Source organism: Poecilia mexicana, unplaced genomic scaffold, assembly GCF_051168715.1.
Source record: "Poecilia mexicana isolate PSO_F unplaced genomic scaffold, ASM5116871v1 scaffold_19, whole genome shotgun sequence".
Lineage (NCBI taxonomy): Eukaryota > Metazoa > Chordata > Actinopteri > Cyprinodontiformes > Poeciliidae > Poecilia > Poecilia mexicana.
The window spans coordinates 22609920-22622217 of NW_028263388.1; the positions used below are offsets into that span (position 1 = coordinate 22609920).

The following is a 12298-nucleotide window of genomic DNA, read 5'->3' on the forward strand; positions in this document are numbered from 1 at the left end:
AGTGTAGAAACCTGTGAAGCAAGACCGTATTGTACATTTTGTTGCAGTGTCACCAAAATGACTTATGTTATTCATAAACAGGCTTAGGAATCTGTCCATTAAAGCAATAGAATCAGTTTTTTGGGGGAGAGTGGGAGGTTTGATCTTTTTTAACTTGACTATATGAATGACCTAACTTCACTAAAGCTACATTAAAGAAGTAATTATCTATCCCTTGTTTCATTGTCTGTTAAAGGACTCAGATACAGGCATGAATTTAGAGCGTAAATTGCTGCCCCCTGCTGATCATTGTGGGGATTTGTAAAGCGTTTCAAAGTAGACTTCCTCATCTAGAAAAAAAGAAATGTCAAAATAACGTGGATCTCAGTATAGTGACTTGTAGGGCCAATAGAATTGAATAAATATTAACCTTCAATTAATATTTATGACTCTGAATCTTATAACTATGTCCTAGTTTCGAGCTTCAAACTAACAACTGAACAAGAACTTGTCGAAATTTACTTTTACACTCATGGTCATGATTATGAACTTCACATTTTTGTACTGTAAATTAAATACCAAATTTGTAGAGTAACATGGAAACTTGAAATCATTACTATGAAAGAAAAATATATAACTATTATGTTAATACTTTTATACTCAAAATTTTAAGTTTGACATACAAAATGATAAAATGATGATTTTGAAACTAGATTATGACTGACAATCAATTCTGCCTATAAATCTCATAAGTATGACTTTTAAACACTTTTTTTTATTTTAAAATAGTGAATTCTACTTTGTTTTTTAATGCTGGATATATGCTTTCTTAAGAAAAATTATAATGTCCATCTTGTATATGTTTTCTGTGGTATATACCCACCACAAAATGTGTTTATATATTTTGCATATATTAAGAAACAAACTTTATATATACACTCCAACTATTAATCATTTTGAATCCTAAAGTTCATATGTGTTTTGTCCCTTTCAGTGTTAATGCTTTTAATTATACGGTTTGAAGTTAGATTTAGTTGCTGGTTTTCTAGCCATGATTTATTTATTAAAATAAAATCTGTAGTAGTAGTAATAGGATATACCAGGTTAACAGTAACTTAACCAAATTAATAGTAATGTAACTGGCTAAGATATCTAACTGAAAAATATGATACTGTGGTAAATTGTCATTTTAGAATTTAAATTACTTAAATGTTTGTGTGGGATTTTTGCGGAAGTTTCTGACAATAACTTTGTTTTCCCAAATAGCCAAGGTTTTCTTTAGACTACTATTCTTGGAGATACCATATAATGACAAAATGGCTGACAAAACATCACAAACATTTAATGAGACTGCTAACACAATTACTTATGAGGTAAGCACTCATTTTTCTTTCACTATATTTTATTTTGGCTCAAACATTGTACTTAAAACAATATTGGGGAGTAATGCTGGTGTCACCTGTATTGTACTTAAGATTAAATTACAAGATATTTTGTTCTTTGAACCTAGACAGAATGCTGTTCACTAAAATGGTATTTTTAATACGCAGATTGACAAACAGTTCAGAGGTGTAGCAAAAGGATACGTTAGAGTTTTAGTGCTGGAGCTAAGGTAAGTTTCAGAGTCAAAACTGTATTTTCTATACATTAGTGAATATTTGCAGTGTGACGTCAACTAATCCACTTTTTCGTACAATCTCCCTTAATTGTGACATTTTTCCACATAGGAAAAATATGACAACTACAGTGAGGTCAGAGACAAACGGGGTTGAAGCATCAATAGAAATAATCTATGAAGCAACTTCTGACATCACAGAAGAAAATGTGAGAGAACGATGGAAAAGGTCGTCTGTGAAACCTGTCCACTGGCAGGAAGTTTTCAAGGTGGGTTTTATACAAATATGTTCTTATTCTGCAGTCTAGTTTATGTTTCTCTTATTCTACATACAGTACGTTCATTACAGTTATCTTCCAGAATATCTGTTATATTGAACACAAACCATTTCTTACACTAGAGTTTTGCCTTTGTATTTTTTTGTTACTACATACTTATTTTAAACATTCTTAACATGAATGGCACCACAACATGCACAAAATATAGAAATTTTTGTGCATTTTGTGCAGTGATACATTTTGTGATTTCTGTAATGATTTCAAGTCTGAAGATGTTCAGAAGAATTTAGCTTTCAGTGATGTTCTTGATTATATGTGCATGTTCTGTCATGAGGTTTTCTGATCTCATCATCCTGTTTCTTTCCCATTTCAAAGTCAAAAGCGCTTGCGATTCCACTGCTTGTGAGGAAACATCTTCAAACTGCACCCATACAAATGGCCTTTTGACATGCGAGTGTAAACATGGCTACCTTACCTCAAATTACACTGGCAGATTATGTGTGGGTAAGGATATTTAATATCAGGAGAGTTGAAATGTGTCGCTAAGCACCAACTGTAGTGTAACTTTCTGTACTTTAGCATGTCCCGCTGGTAAGAAAGCTGAGGACGGCACATGTAAATCGTAAGTCTATCGATCAAAGTATTTGGCTCTATGGTTGTCTGCAAGTCCAACAGTTTTGTTAAACTATGTATTTTGTTTCAGATGCGGCTTTGGTCGTACTGGCTTTAACTGTAAGGACGGTGAGTATGCAGAAGTGAAAGTTGAAGCACATTCATCAAGATGTTAATTTTTATGTTTAGGGTGGGGACAGGCAGCATGCCTGGATTTGGTTTATTATCTAAATTCTGAGTTGGAGTGTCTTAAAAAGAATCTGTTTGCAAAGCTGCACATTCAAAATACAGAATTCATACTTCAGACACAAAACAAAAAAATTCATTAAAAAATATTAAAGTTACCCTGTAATTTGAAGCTTTTATCCTCACAAGCCTGTTGTAGTCTACAAAATAGTTCTCATATGTTACTGTATTTTCTGCAGCAGAATATTTTGCAAGTGCAACTGACATTGGAAAATCTGCTTAGCTGGTGTGTCATGTAGTCTGTAAAAAATACACCACTGTGAGAATTTTCAGATACTTTACGCATTTATCAGAGTAAGGTCTTTAACGTTCAAACTTAAGGTTCTTGAGGCTGATTCAGTTACATGCACCTTGTCATTTTCTACCTTTTAACTTTCTGGGTTGTATATGCTTCTTAGCAGGAAAAGAGGTTTTCAACCTCAACAGGATTTTATTCTGGTATAATAAAATATAGATGAAAAAAAAACTTCAAGCAAATGAAATTATTTCTAGGCAATAGACAATCAAATTTCAGAATCGGGCCAATGACACAGAGAAGCTGAGGAATATATTTCTAATAGGAGTTATAATGGGGGCACCACATGTGTCAGGGTAGAGCCAGTTCTGACTTGGGCCTTTTGCTGCTCATCGTTTCCTTCTTTCTAGACTTTACTAGCTGTGCAGCTATTGACAAAGGCCACTGGTGTCTCAAAAAACTTTTTAAACAAGTTATCAAACTAATATGAACACAAAACATGAACTAAAAAGTAGTTTACTAGTTTGTTTTTTATATGAAAGTGAATATTCCCTCTAATAAAATCTCAGATTGAATCAAATCTTCAAATTTGAAAAATTGCTATGTGATCCTGTAAAGGCTGAGACTCATCATTGACGGCTTCTTTGTTGTTTGTTAGAAACGTTGTTGATCGTTGTGATCGTTTGCTCCATCCTTGGATTCCTGATGATCGTTGGGTTGATCGCTCAGCCATTTGTAATAAAAAAGTAAGTTTGAACCCTGTTCATTCATTACCTTAGTGACTTTTATAACCACTTTTGTCTTGTATGTTTTTTCTAAAGCTGCTAGGTGTGCAAGGACATTTTAAAGTTGGGTGGTTTACAAATTAATTGCAGATAACAATAGAAAGCTAGCTGCAAACACAACAAGACAGACAGTTGCAGAACTCTGCGTTATTCTTTTTTCAGGTTAAAGAAGAAAGGGTCCAAGAGCAAAGAGAAAGACCTTTGGAAACCCACCCAATCCTCTTCCTTTGTCAAGCCTCCACCGCCCTACAGCAGCAGCAACGAGTTTTCCACTTGGATCAAAGAGCCAGCAAACAGTCCGGTAAATTCTGGGTTCCCTCGAATCCCACGGGCAAATACCAGCAGCAACTGGGGTAGCAAGGCCAACCTGGAGATGACTCCGAGCAACAGCCGACAAAACTTGTTTTTTTCAGGGGGAAACTCGGTAGGTATATTTCTGCATGAAACGTCATGTAGACAAACATCTATGCTTTATTCACTCATAAATCCTAATATTTTTTCTTCTCTGCTGCAGCGATTCAACAACGACCAAGATGATATGTTTTCATTCTCTCAGATTCGACCCAAAATCAACCCCTATGAGCAGCTCCAGTCCAGAAGCAGCACATACTCTCCGTACCGAGCCACAAACCCTTACGCTCAGATCTGAGGCCAGACAAACCCTTCCTTTAAATAAGGAGAGGGAAGCTGAATCACTTTACAAATTCCTATAGTGGTGTTTTTTCCCACGTTAGTCCAATTCATTGAAACCCCTTGATGTAAGAGATGTAAGTAGAAACCATATCAGCTGGGATGCTCAATGTTATATAGCAGATATTGTATCATGTGTTTCTTTATTACTTATATCTTCTATTTTGGTCTGTTATAAGCTGTAATAAATCAGTCTGTCTTTAATTGTTGAAATCTTGACATTTGGTTTATAATTACTAAATTCTGAATTAGTTAGTTGAACATGAATTCTTAATGTATGCCATGCATATTCTCTATGATGAAAAAAAAATCACTTGAGGACTTCTTGCCCTGTACTTTTTTTATTGTTGTTGTTCATCTACAAATTTACTAGAGTTGTCTTTTCTCAGCGTTTCAGGTATGAGTCTCAGTTTTATGTTTAAGTTTTGGTAAATGAGATGAGCTGAAAAATTCTCCAAATCAGAGAATGTGAAAAGCATATTTCCATATGATTTGAGAAGAAGTGAAATCATTTATCAAATAATTCCAATAGTTTGTAATATTTATAGCAATGTTTGTTTATTTTTCCTTTATTGCCTCATGTGATATAGCTATTAACTGACAAGCTGTAAATCAGAGATTATCTATTTATCTTCTCATTGGAATTTCAAATAGCATTTTTTTAAATTTGGGAACAATAAAGTTTGCATTGCTGTTTTTGGAGTTTCAAATGCTTTATAAGGGGCTGCATAGTGATGCAGTTGTTAGCACTGTTGCCTTGCAGTGAGAAGGTCCAGAGGTCTTTCTGCATGGAGTTTACATGTTCTCTCTATGCATGCCTGGATTCTCTCTGGATACTTCAGCTTCCTCCTGCAGTCTAAAAACATGAATGTTAAGTTAATAGATCTGTCTAAATTGCCCTTTGTTGTGTGTGTGTGTGTGTGTGTGTGTGCGTGTGTGTGTGTGTGTGTGTGCCTCTTACCCACACACACATGCACACACACAGGCAGAGGCCCCCTCACAAGCCTGTTAGAAAAACATAAGGATGTTAGAAAATGGATGTTTTATACGGGTGATCCGAGTATGATGGACATATAACAAAATGTTCATATGTATAAAAGTTTATACTTAATAAAAATTATGTTTAATACTTTAGTTTAAAAGGGTACTTTGATCTCTCTTTTTTTAATGATTGTAAAATAACACCAAAAAACACTTTTAAAAAATTGAATAGATTAAGTTATGCATCAAGCAATTAAAGAAATTATTATAACATTTATGCAAGAGAAATGTCTGTCAATTGATTCAACAAAAATATTTACTATGCATCAGAAAATTCAGAAATTAAAATCCAGGGGTACTTTGAATTTTTCTCCACCAGAGGGAGCTACTCTACAGAAGCTGAAATCATTTAATTTTTTGTTTTTATTTTTTTCATATTTTTATTTCTTGCTTCTATCATTTCCACTGTAAAGATTCAGTGTTATTAGGGTAATTCACTCCTCCATTAGCAAACTAGTGCAGATGTGGATGTCTGCCATTTTTCTTACAAAGATATCCATAAGCAGCTGTATAGATTAGTGTCAGTACTGTGCTTAAATGAATTTCATAAGGAATATCAATTCAGGAACAACAAACCTCACCATAATAAACTGTAAATTTCCACAGTATGCCATTATCCTGGCATACATGTGTGTTACAATTTCAGACTGGCACAGGAGTTATCGTGCTATTTTAGTCATTTCAATTTATTATGGAAATGAGTTTTTTTTTGCCATTCCATGTCTTTATTTCCATTATCCAAATTGTACATTCTCAGAGCCAACAGATACTCCACCTGCAGGACAAAAATTAAAAATAGAATCTAATGAAAGAGCAAAATATTGAGATTGAAGACAAAGTTCTGCGTCTTTAAAATGACAAGGTGTTTCCAGCTTGTAATTCCTCTTTGGTGACAGCAGATGTCAGCAAAAGATTAGAACCCAACATTTAAGTCTGGCACCAGCTTAACTGTCTCTTAAACGGACCTGCACATTTCAGCGTAACAGCGACACACAACAAACTTTCTAACCAGATTCCCAAATAGTTATACAACTTGCTCCTGGACTCTCATCTGTTGTAGTGGAAACCAAGTTAGGAATTTACAGTTTTGTTTCACAGTTAAACCTTTGCACAGTTTTTATAGCTGTAGCCTTTTTGATAGTTATGACTTTGTGTTCTTAGTATTTAAGTATAATTTCAAATTTACAAAAGAGTTTTGAATATCCCAGAAACTTTGCTTTAGAGATTGAAAGGCTGTGGATGGACCGAAAACATAGAAAATGTTGCAGATTTTCAATAATGTAAATGGAGGAGACACTGAAACCAAGGACGGAACCCTGTGGGACACCTTTGGAAACGAGAAGAAACTGAGAATATTCAACTACTGCACCCTGATAGGTACAGTAGCTAGAAAACCATAAAAAACAACAATCCCAAGGTTGAATAGTATTGCTATTAAAATGGAATCATAAACTGAATCAATAGCTTTTGATGAATCAGTAAAAGTTGCAGCACAATGCTGACTGGAGTCCAGAGCAGAGGTTATGTCACCTAAATCATTTAAAACGTCTTTGACACATTTATGACCAGAATGGAAACCATGACTGATAAGTTATTGGCCTTAAGATAGCAAGTTTACTGTTTCTAAATAAGTCTGCCCAGGACATTGGAGGCACAAGATAAAATGGAAATCAGCTTGTAGCTGTTCAGGTCAGATGGTGTTTGAAGCCTAATGGGTTTCCAGTCAGTTGGTATTTTACTGGTATAGATAAATTGGGCGACGGTCACTGAAAGTTCCCTGAATTCAGCACTGATGGGTAAAATAACACTTAAATAATATAATAATAATGAATATCTACAAATTAAAACACTAAAAATAAAAGCAAGACTGAGTTCAACTCTTCCTGTTTTATGCTCCTATCTGGTCAACACATCCCCAGGGATTTAATGCCTTATTAGCTAAGCAGTTTAAAAGTTATTAATAGTTTTTTACACAAAAATATTTATTAAATCTCTCTTACAGAAGATCATTTACAAAACCAGGTCCTCTGATATCAGTAAGTATCTGAAAAATATATGTTACCTTTTTGTTGGAATCACCAGGGACCAGTTTTAACATCTCCAATGTCCACAAATGAAAGAACAGCCATGTAAAATAAACCCAGGATGAAACCTGAACACTACTGCTTCAGGTTTGATCATATTTCTCTTGCTTTTATAGCCTTTAGTCTGTTAACACTGGGGTATTTCATAGGCTTTATTTACTATACAAAACCTTCTTAAATAGTTTATTATGACTGATTCAGAATAAGTCAATGTATTGTATCTCAGAATATTTTATACTTGTGTATAATTACAGATGTTGGTTGCCAGCACAAGGGTGGGACTAGTTCCACCCTGTTTGGTACAATCTGACCTTTGATTATAAAATCTCCTTAGTTATGATATCACTCAATCATAGACATAAATCAATAAAACCTCTATGTCTATGAAAGCAATCAAATCACTAACTGAGATTAGAAAAGGATTGATTGCTAAACCTAACCCTGAGTGAAAAATGAAGCCTTTATGTTACCTGATGTATCCCTGGCTTGCTGTTCATTTACAGAATCCACTTATATTCACCTTGGATGTTGGTTGGGAAAAAAGGGTGGCTTAAACACCCGTCTCATGTCAACATAAAATGACTTGAAGGTATTCGGAGTATCATTGTGATAACAGGAAAGTTACACCCTCAACAAGGCGGGATGCCCATTACAAACATAACAACTGATACAATTAGAAGTCAGATTGAGCAAAAAATTGTAGGTATTGAGCTTCTATTGTGGTCTGAAAAAATGTACCACTCCAATCAAAAACAACCAATCAGAGCCAGTCTTAGGGCTGTCAATCAACCTCATGTACTCCCTGCTCAATATGTTAATGGCAGAGAAACGACTTACTGGTACATAAAAACCCTTTATCCGCTGTTATTGTTAGAGAAGCTCAATGTTATGTCATAAAATGTGTTTTATAAAAGTTACATACTGCAGCTTTTCTGAGCACATAATGAAAGCACACTGTAAATATGCTGAGATCAAAAGTCTTCTTTAAGTGTACAGATTATGACAACTGTTTCAGGCCTAGGTAAAGTCATCTGATTTTTCAGAAACCAAAATCTGGTCACCCTAAGTTAGGACAATCAGAAATGCAGAGCGGTCTGTCATCAGCACAGCTGCAATAATTAATACTGATAATCCTGATGACCGGTGTTGGTCTTCCTTTAGTTATTATCTCCTGCCTCAATTGAAAATCTACTTTAGAAAACTGTTTAAGTGTAGAAAAGTAGTCTTTCATGTAGACGTCGGAAGAGAAGAGAAAACAAATATATCGCTGTACTTTATTTACTTGCTATCTCCATGGCTAGCTCACTGTGTCTTCTTCTTCTTCTTCTTTTTGTTTTATGGCGGTTGGCAAACAACTTTCAGGTGCATTACCGCCACCTTCTGGACTGGAGTATGAACCAGATGTCTAATCCCTATAATCTCCCTATTAGACCTGTTTTTCTAAGAAACCTAAACACGGAATTAAAAACCACATCTCCAGATGATTTTTGTAGCAGATCTCTAATATTTAATTTAACTTTATTCCTATTTAACTCTTCTACTAATTCCTCTATATCTAGATTATATTTATTACATTCCATAAAAATATGTATAACTGTTTCCAACTTTCCACAAAAATTACATAACCCCGTACTATGTTTATTTATTATTTTCAAAGTACTATTTAACCCTACATGTCCAAATCTTAACCTAGATATAATATCTTCCTCTTGTTTATTCCTATTTTCTTTTCTACACTCCCCCACTTTTTTTTGAATATTATAATAAAACCTTGCCTTCTTTTCACCCTCCCATTGTTTCTGCCACTTCTTCTTGTAATATATTTTACTCATACTCCTTATCTCATTTTTACTATACTTAACTTCCAATTCAACTTCATTTCTCTTACTCGCACTCTTTGCAAATGTATCTGCTAATTCATTTCCAACTATTCCAGTATGAGCCGGAATCCAAATAAATTTAACAGTAGATCTATTTTTTCCCATTTTATGTATTGATTTATTTATATCTATCAGAATGTCTTGTCTTGCTTCCGACTCTTGTTCCATAATACTTATTAATGCACTACTTGAATCAGAACAAATTAACACTTTCTTTTCGCTTAATTCTTCACTCCATTTTAACGCCATTGAAATAGCCAGTAACTCTCCTGTGTATACATTCAAACTATCCGTTAATCTTTTATTTTCCATAATGTTTAAATCTGGAATTATAAATGCTATCCCTACTCTATCATTTACCATTTTTGATGGATCTGTGTATATTTGTAAGTATTCTCCATATACCCTTCTTATGTATCTTTCCACCTCTCCTTCTACCGTTTGTCTTCCTTCTTCCAACAATGTTAAATCAACTTTCATCTCTTTTTGTATCCAAGGCGGATTACATGAAAAATCCACCACCGGGCTAATTAAACATTGATTTAATCCTATTTCCTTTATTTCTTTATTTATTATCCATCCAAAACTATTTACATTTACATTCTTAACACTTTCTTGGCATGGTTGTAATATATTATTTATAGGATAACTTTTTTTATGCCCTTTTACGTTTGCCCAAAACCCTACTCCTAATTGTTTCCTTCTTAACTCCAATGGCATTTCCCCCATTTCTACCTGTAGTGCTGACACTGGTGTCGTCTTCATTGCCCCACAGCAAATTCTTACTGTGTCTTACTCTGCAGTTGTGGTGTCACAATATCTGGGATCATGAGCGCCCCCTGCCACGAGGCAAGAGAACTGCCTGCCTCACCATGCTCTCAAAGAATGGCAGCCAGTTAGCGAGAGGTTGCGCAATCCCAGGTGAGGCTCAGCTCGCTGCTGCCTCACCAGCTTCGCTTCTGAGTATTTGAATGGGAAAATGCGAAAATCCAACGATTTTGAAGAAGAAGAAAAAAATCTGAACTAAGCTAAGTAAAAAATAGGTACTTTATAGTACAAACCACACGGTGAAAATAGCAATAAATGATTTTATTATTATATATTATTTTTCCCTGACCGCACGTCACTGCTGTTTACCTTTGTTGTATTTAATATTTGGAAACTGCACTACTTAGATATGCCAAAAATATATTTTGTCCCCAGTCAAGGTTATGGCATGTACCCAGAGTATGATTTACAAAAACAAGAAAAATAAAAGTATAAATCACCAATAAATATAAAATAAAAACAACTGTTCTTAACTTTCTTCATAAATGCTCCCATGGGCAGCCACAGTTAGTGTTGTGTCTGCACACTAGTCAACACACCTAAACTTGCTTGCTTAATCTGATTGCTAATAATATCCATTTTTGATTTTGTGAGGATTTGGTTTTTTCTGTGTTTATTTTGGGTTCTGTGTCAATTGAATCCTTGTCTTGTCCTGTCTACCACTTGATTGCTCCCACCTGTGTCTTGTTTCCCCTGATTACCTCCTTGTGTATTTAGTCCCACCTGTGTTCCTTGTTGAGTCCTCCTCTTGTCTCTGTCAAGTCTGTCGTCAGTATGTACCAGTTGCTACCAGTTAGAGCTCTTAGCCTCTGCTCTCCTGTGCTGCTTGGATTATTGTGCATATTTGTCATTAAGTCATCATTTCCTCCACATCAACCTGGGTCCACTGTGTCTGCCTCACCATCCCAAAACATGACAGTCTTTAACAACTTATGAGTTTTCAAACCTGTCTCTAGGGACATGCAGGATTGTCCAGGGTGTAGTTTTCCCATAATCAGATACATCTTTATGTCATTTTGTCATGATGATATAACAGTAAATGGCTGTTTAATCCACCTCTTTCTTCAAACCAACACCCAAGATGAAGGTGAAATGAAGCAAGAGTTGAAGATGGTATCAGTGAAGAGATTCAAAGTCAAGATAAAACCAGCAATGAAGTGACTCTTCATGTGCAATAAAAACCTTCATTTCCATCTTCCTGTGCATCCCTAATCTCAGTTCGGTTGAGTTCATGGCAACTTTGTGCTCAATTTATTTAGGCATAATTTTATTGGTGTATGCCTTTGGTGGAGTGATTTCATAACAAAACAAAACTTTAAGTCGAAGGTCAGATTGTGCGTAGTTCCAACCTGTTTTCCTTGGTAACCAAATGTTTGTGATGACACATGATGCAGGTGGGTCAAAATATTCTTCAAAGAAAATACATTGAGATGTATTGAAAATAAACTATTCAATGATTTTTAAATGTAATTATGTCAGGATTAATGAATAAATCAAGCTCTTGTGTTAACAGAGGACCGGGGGCCAGCTATAAAAGCAATAAAAACTGAAAATATAAACTTTATTCCTCCAGTATCTTTATGTGACTAATAAAGTCAAAGGCAGAAATTGTTAACAAGCATTGGTGTATTGGATTTGGTGGAGTAACACTCTGCAAACTCTTTGCGACATCAAAGGCAATTGACAAAAGATAAGCACCTGAATTCTTTGTGGCGTAGCTTCAACCAGATGTAACAAAAGATTCAGAGATTTTGGTCCATAGTCACATGCCGTCACATGCAGTCATGTGACGGCATGACAGTCGTTACAGACTTTTTGCTTGTACTTTCATGATGCAATTCTCCCCTTCCACAACGTGCCAGAGTGGCTCTGTTGGGTCGAGATCTGAAGGCTGTTTCACAAACGCAGGATTCAGAAATCCAAGATAAAAGACAAAACTAAGTTTGGCATAATGTGATCAATTCATCACGGCCATATCCTATTCACCAAGGCCAAACCAGGCTCAGAAGGTGTGGCTCCACACTG

At 35.2% G+C, this 12298-nt stretch overlaps 1 protein-coding gene across 1 annotated transcript in view; it reads left to right on the forward strand.

Moving 5' to 3' along the window:
- The first annotated feature begins 6740 nt into the window (after positions 1-6740).
- Positions 6741-12298, forward strand: part of LOC148153738 (uncharacterized) — a 60708-nt gene continuing 55150 nt past the window's right edge. The window contains exon 1 of the mRNA XM_088001073.1: positions 6741-6858. Coding sequence (XP_087857199.1) covers positions 6741-6858 — 118 coding nt within the window. The remainder of the gene's footprint in view (positions 6859-12298) is intronic.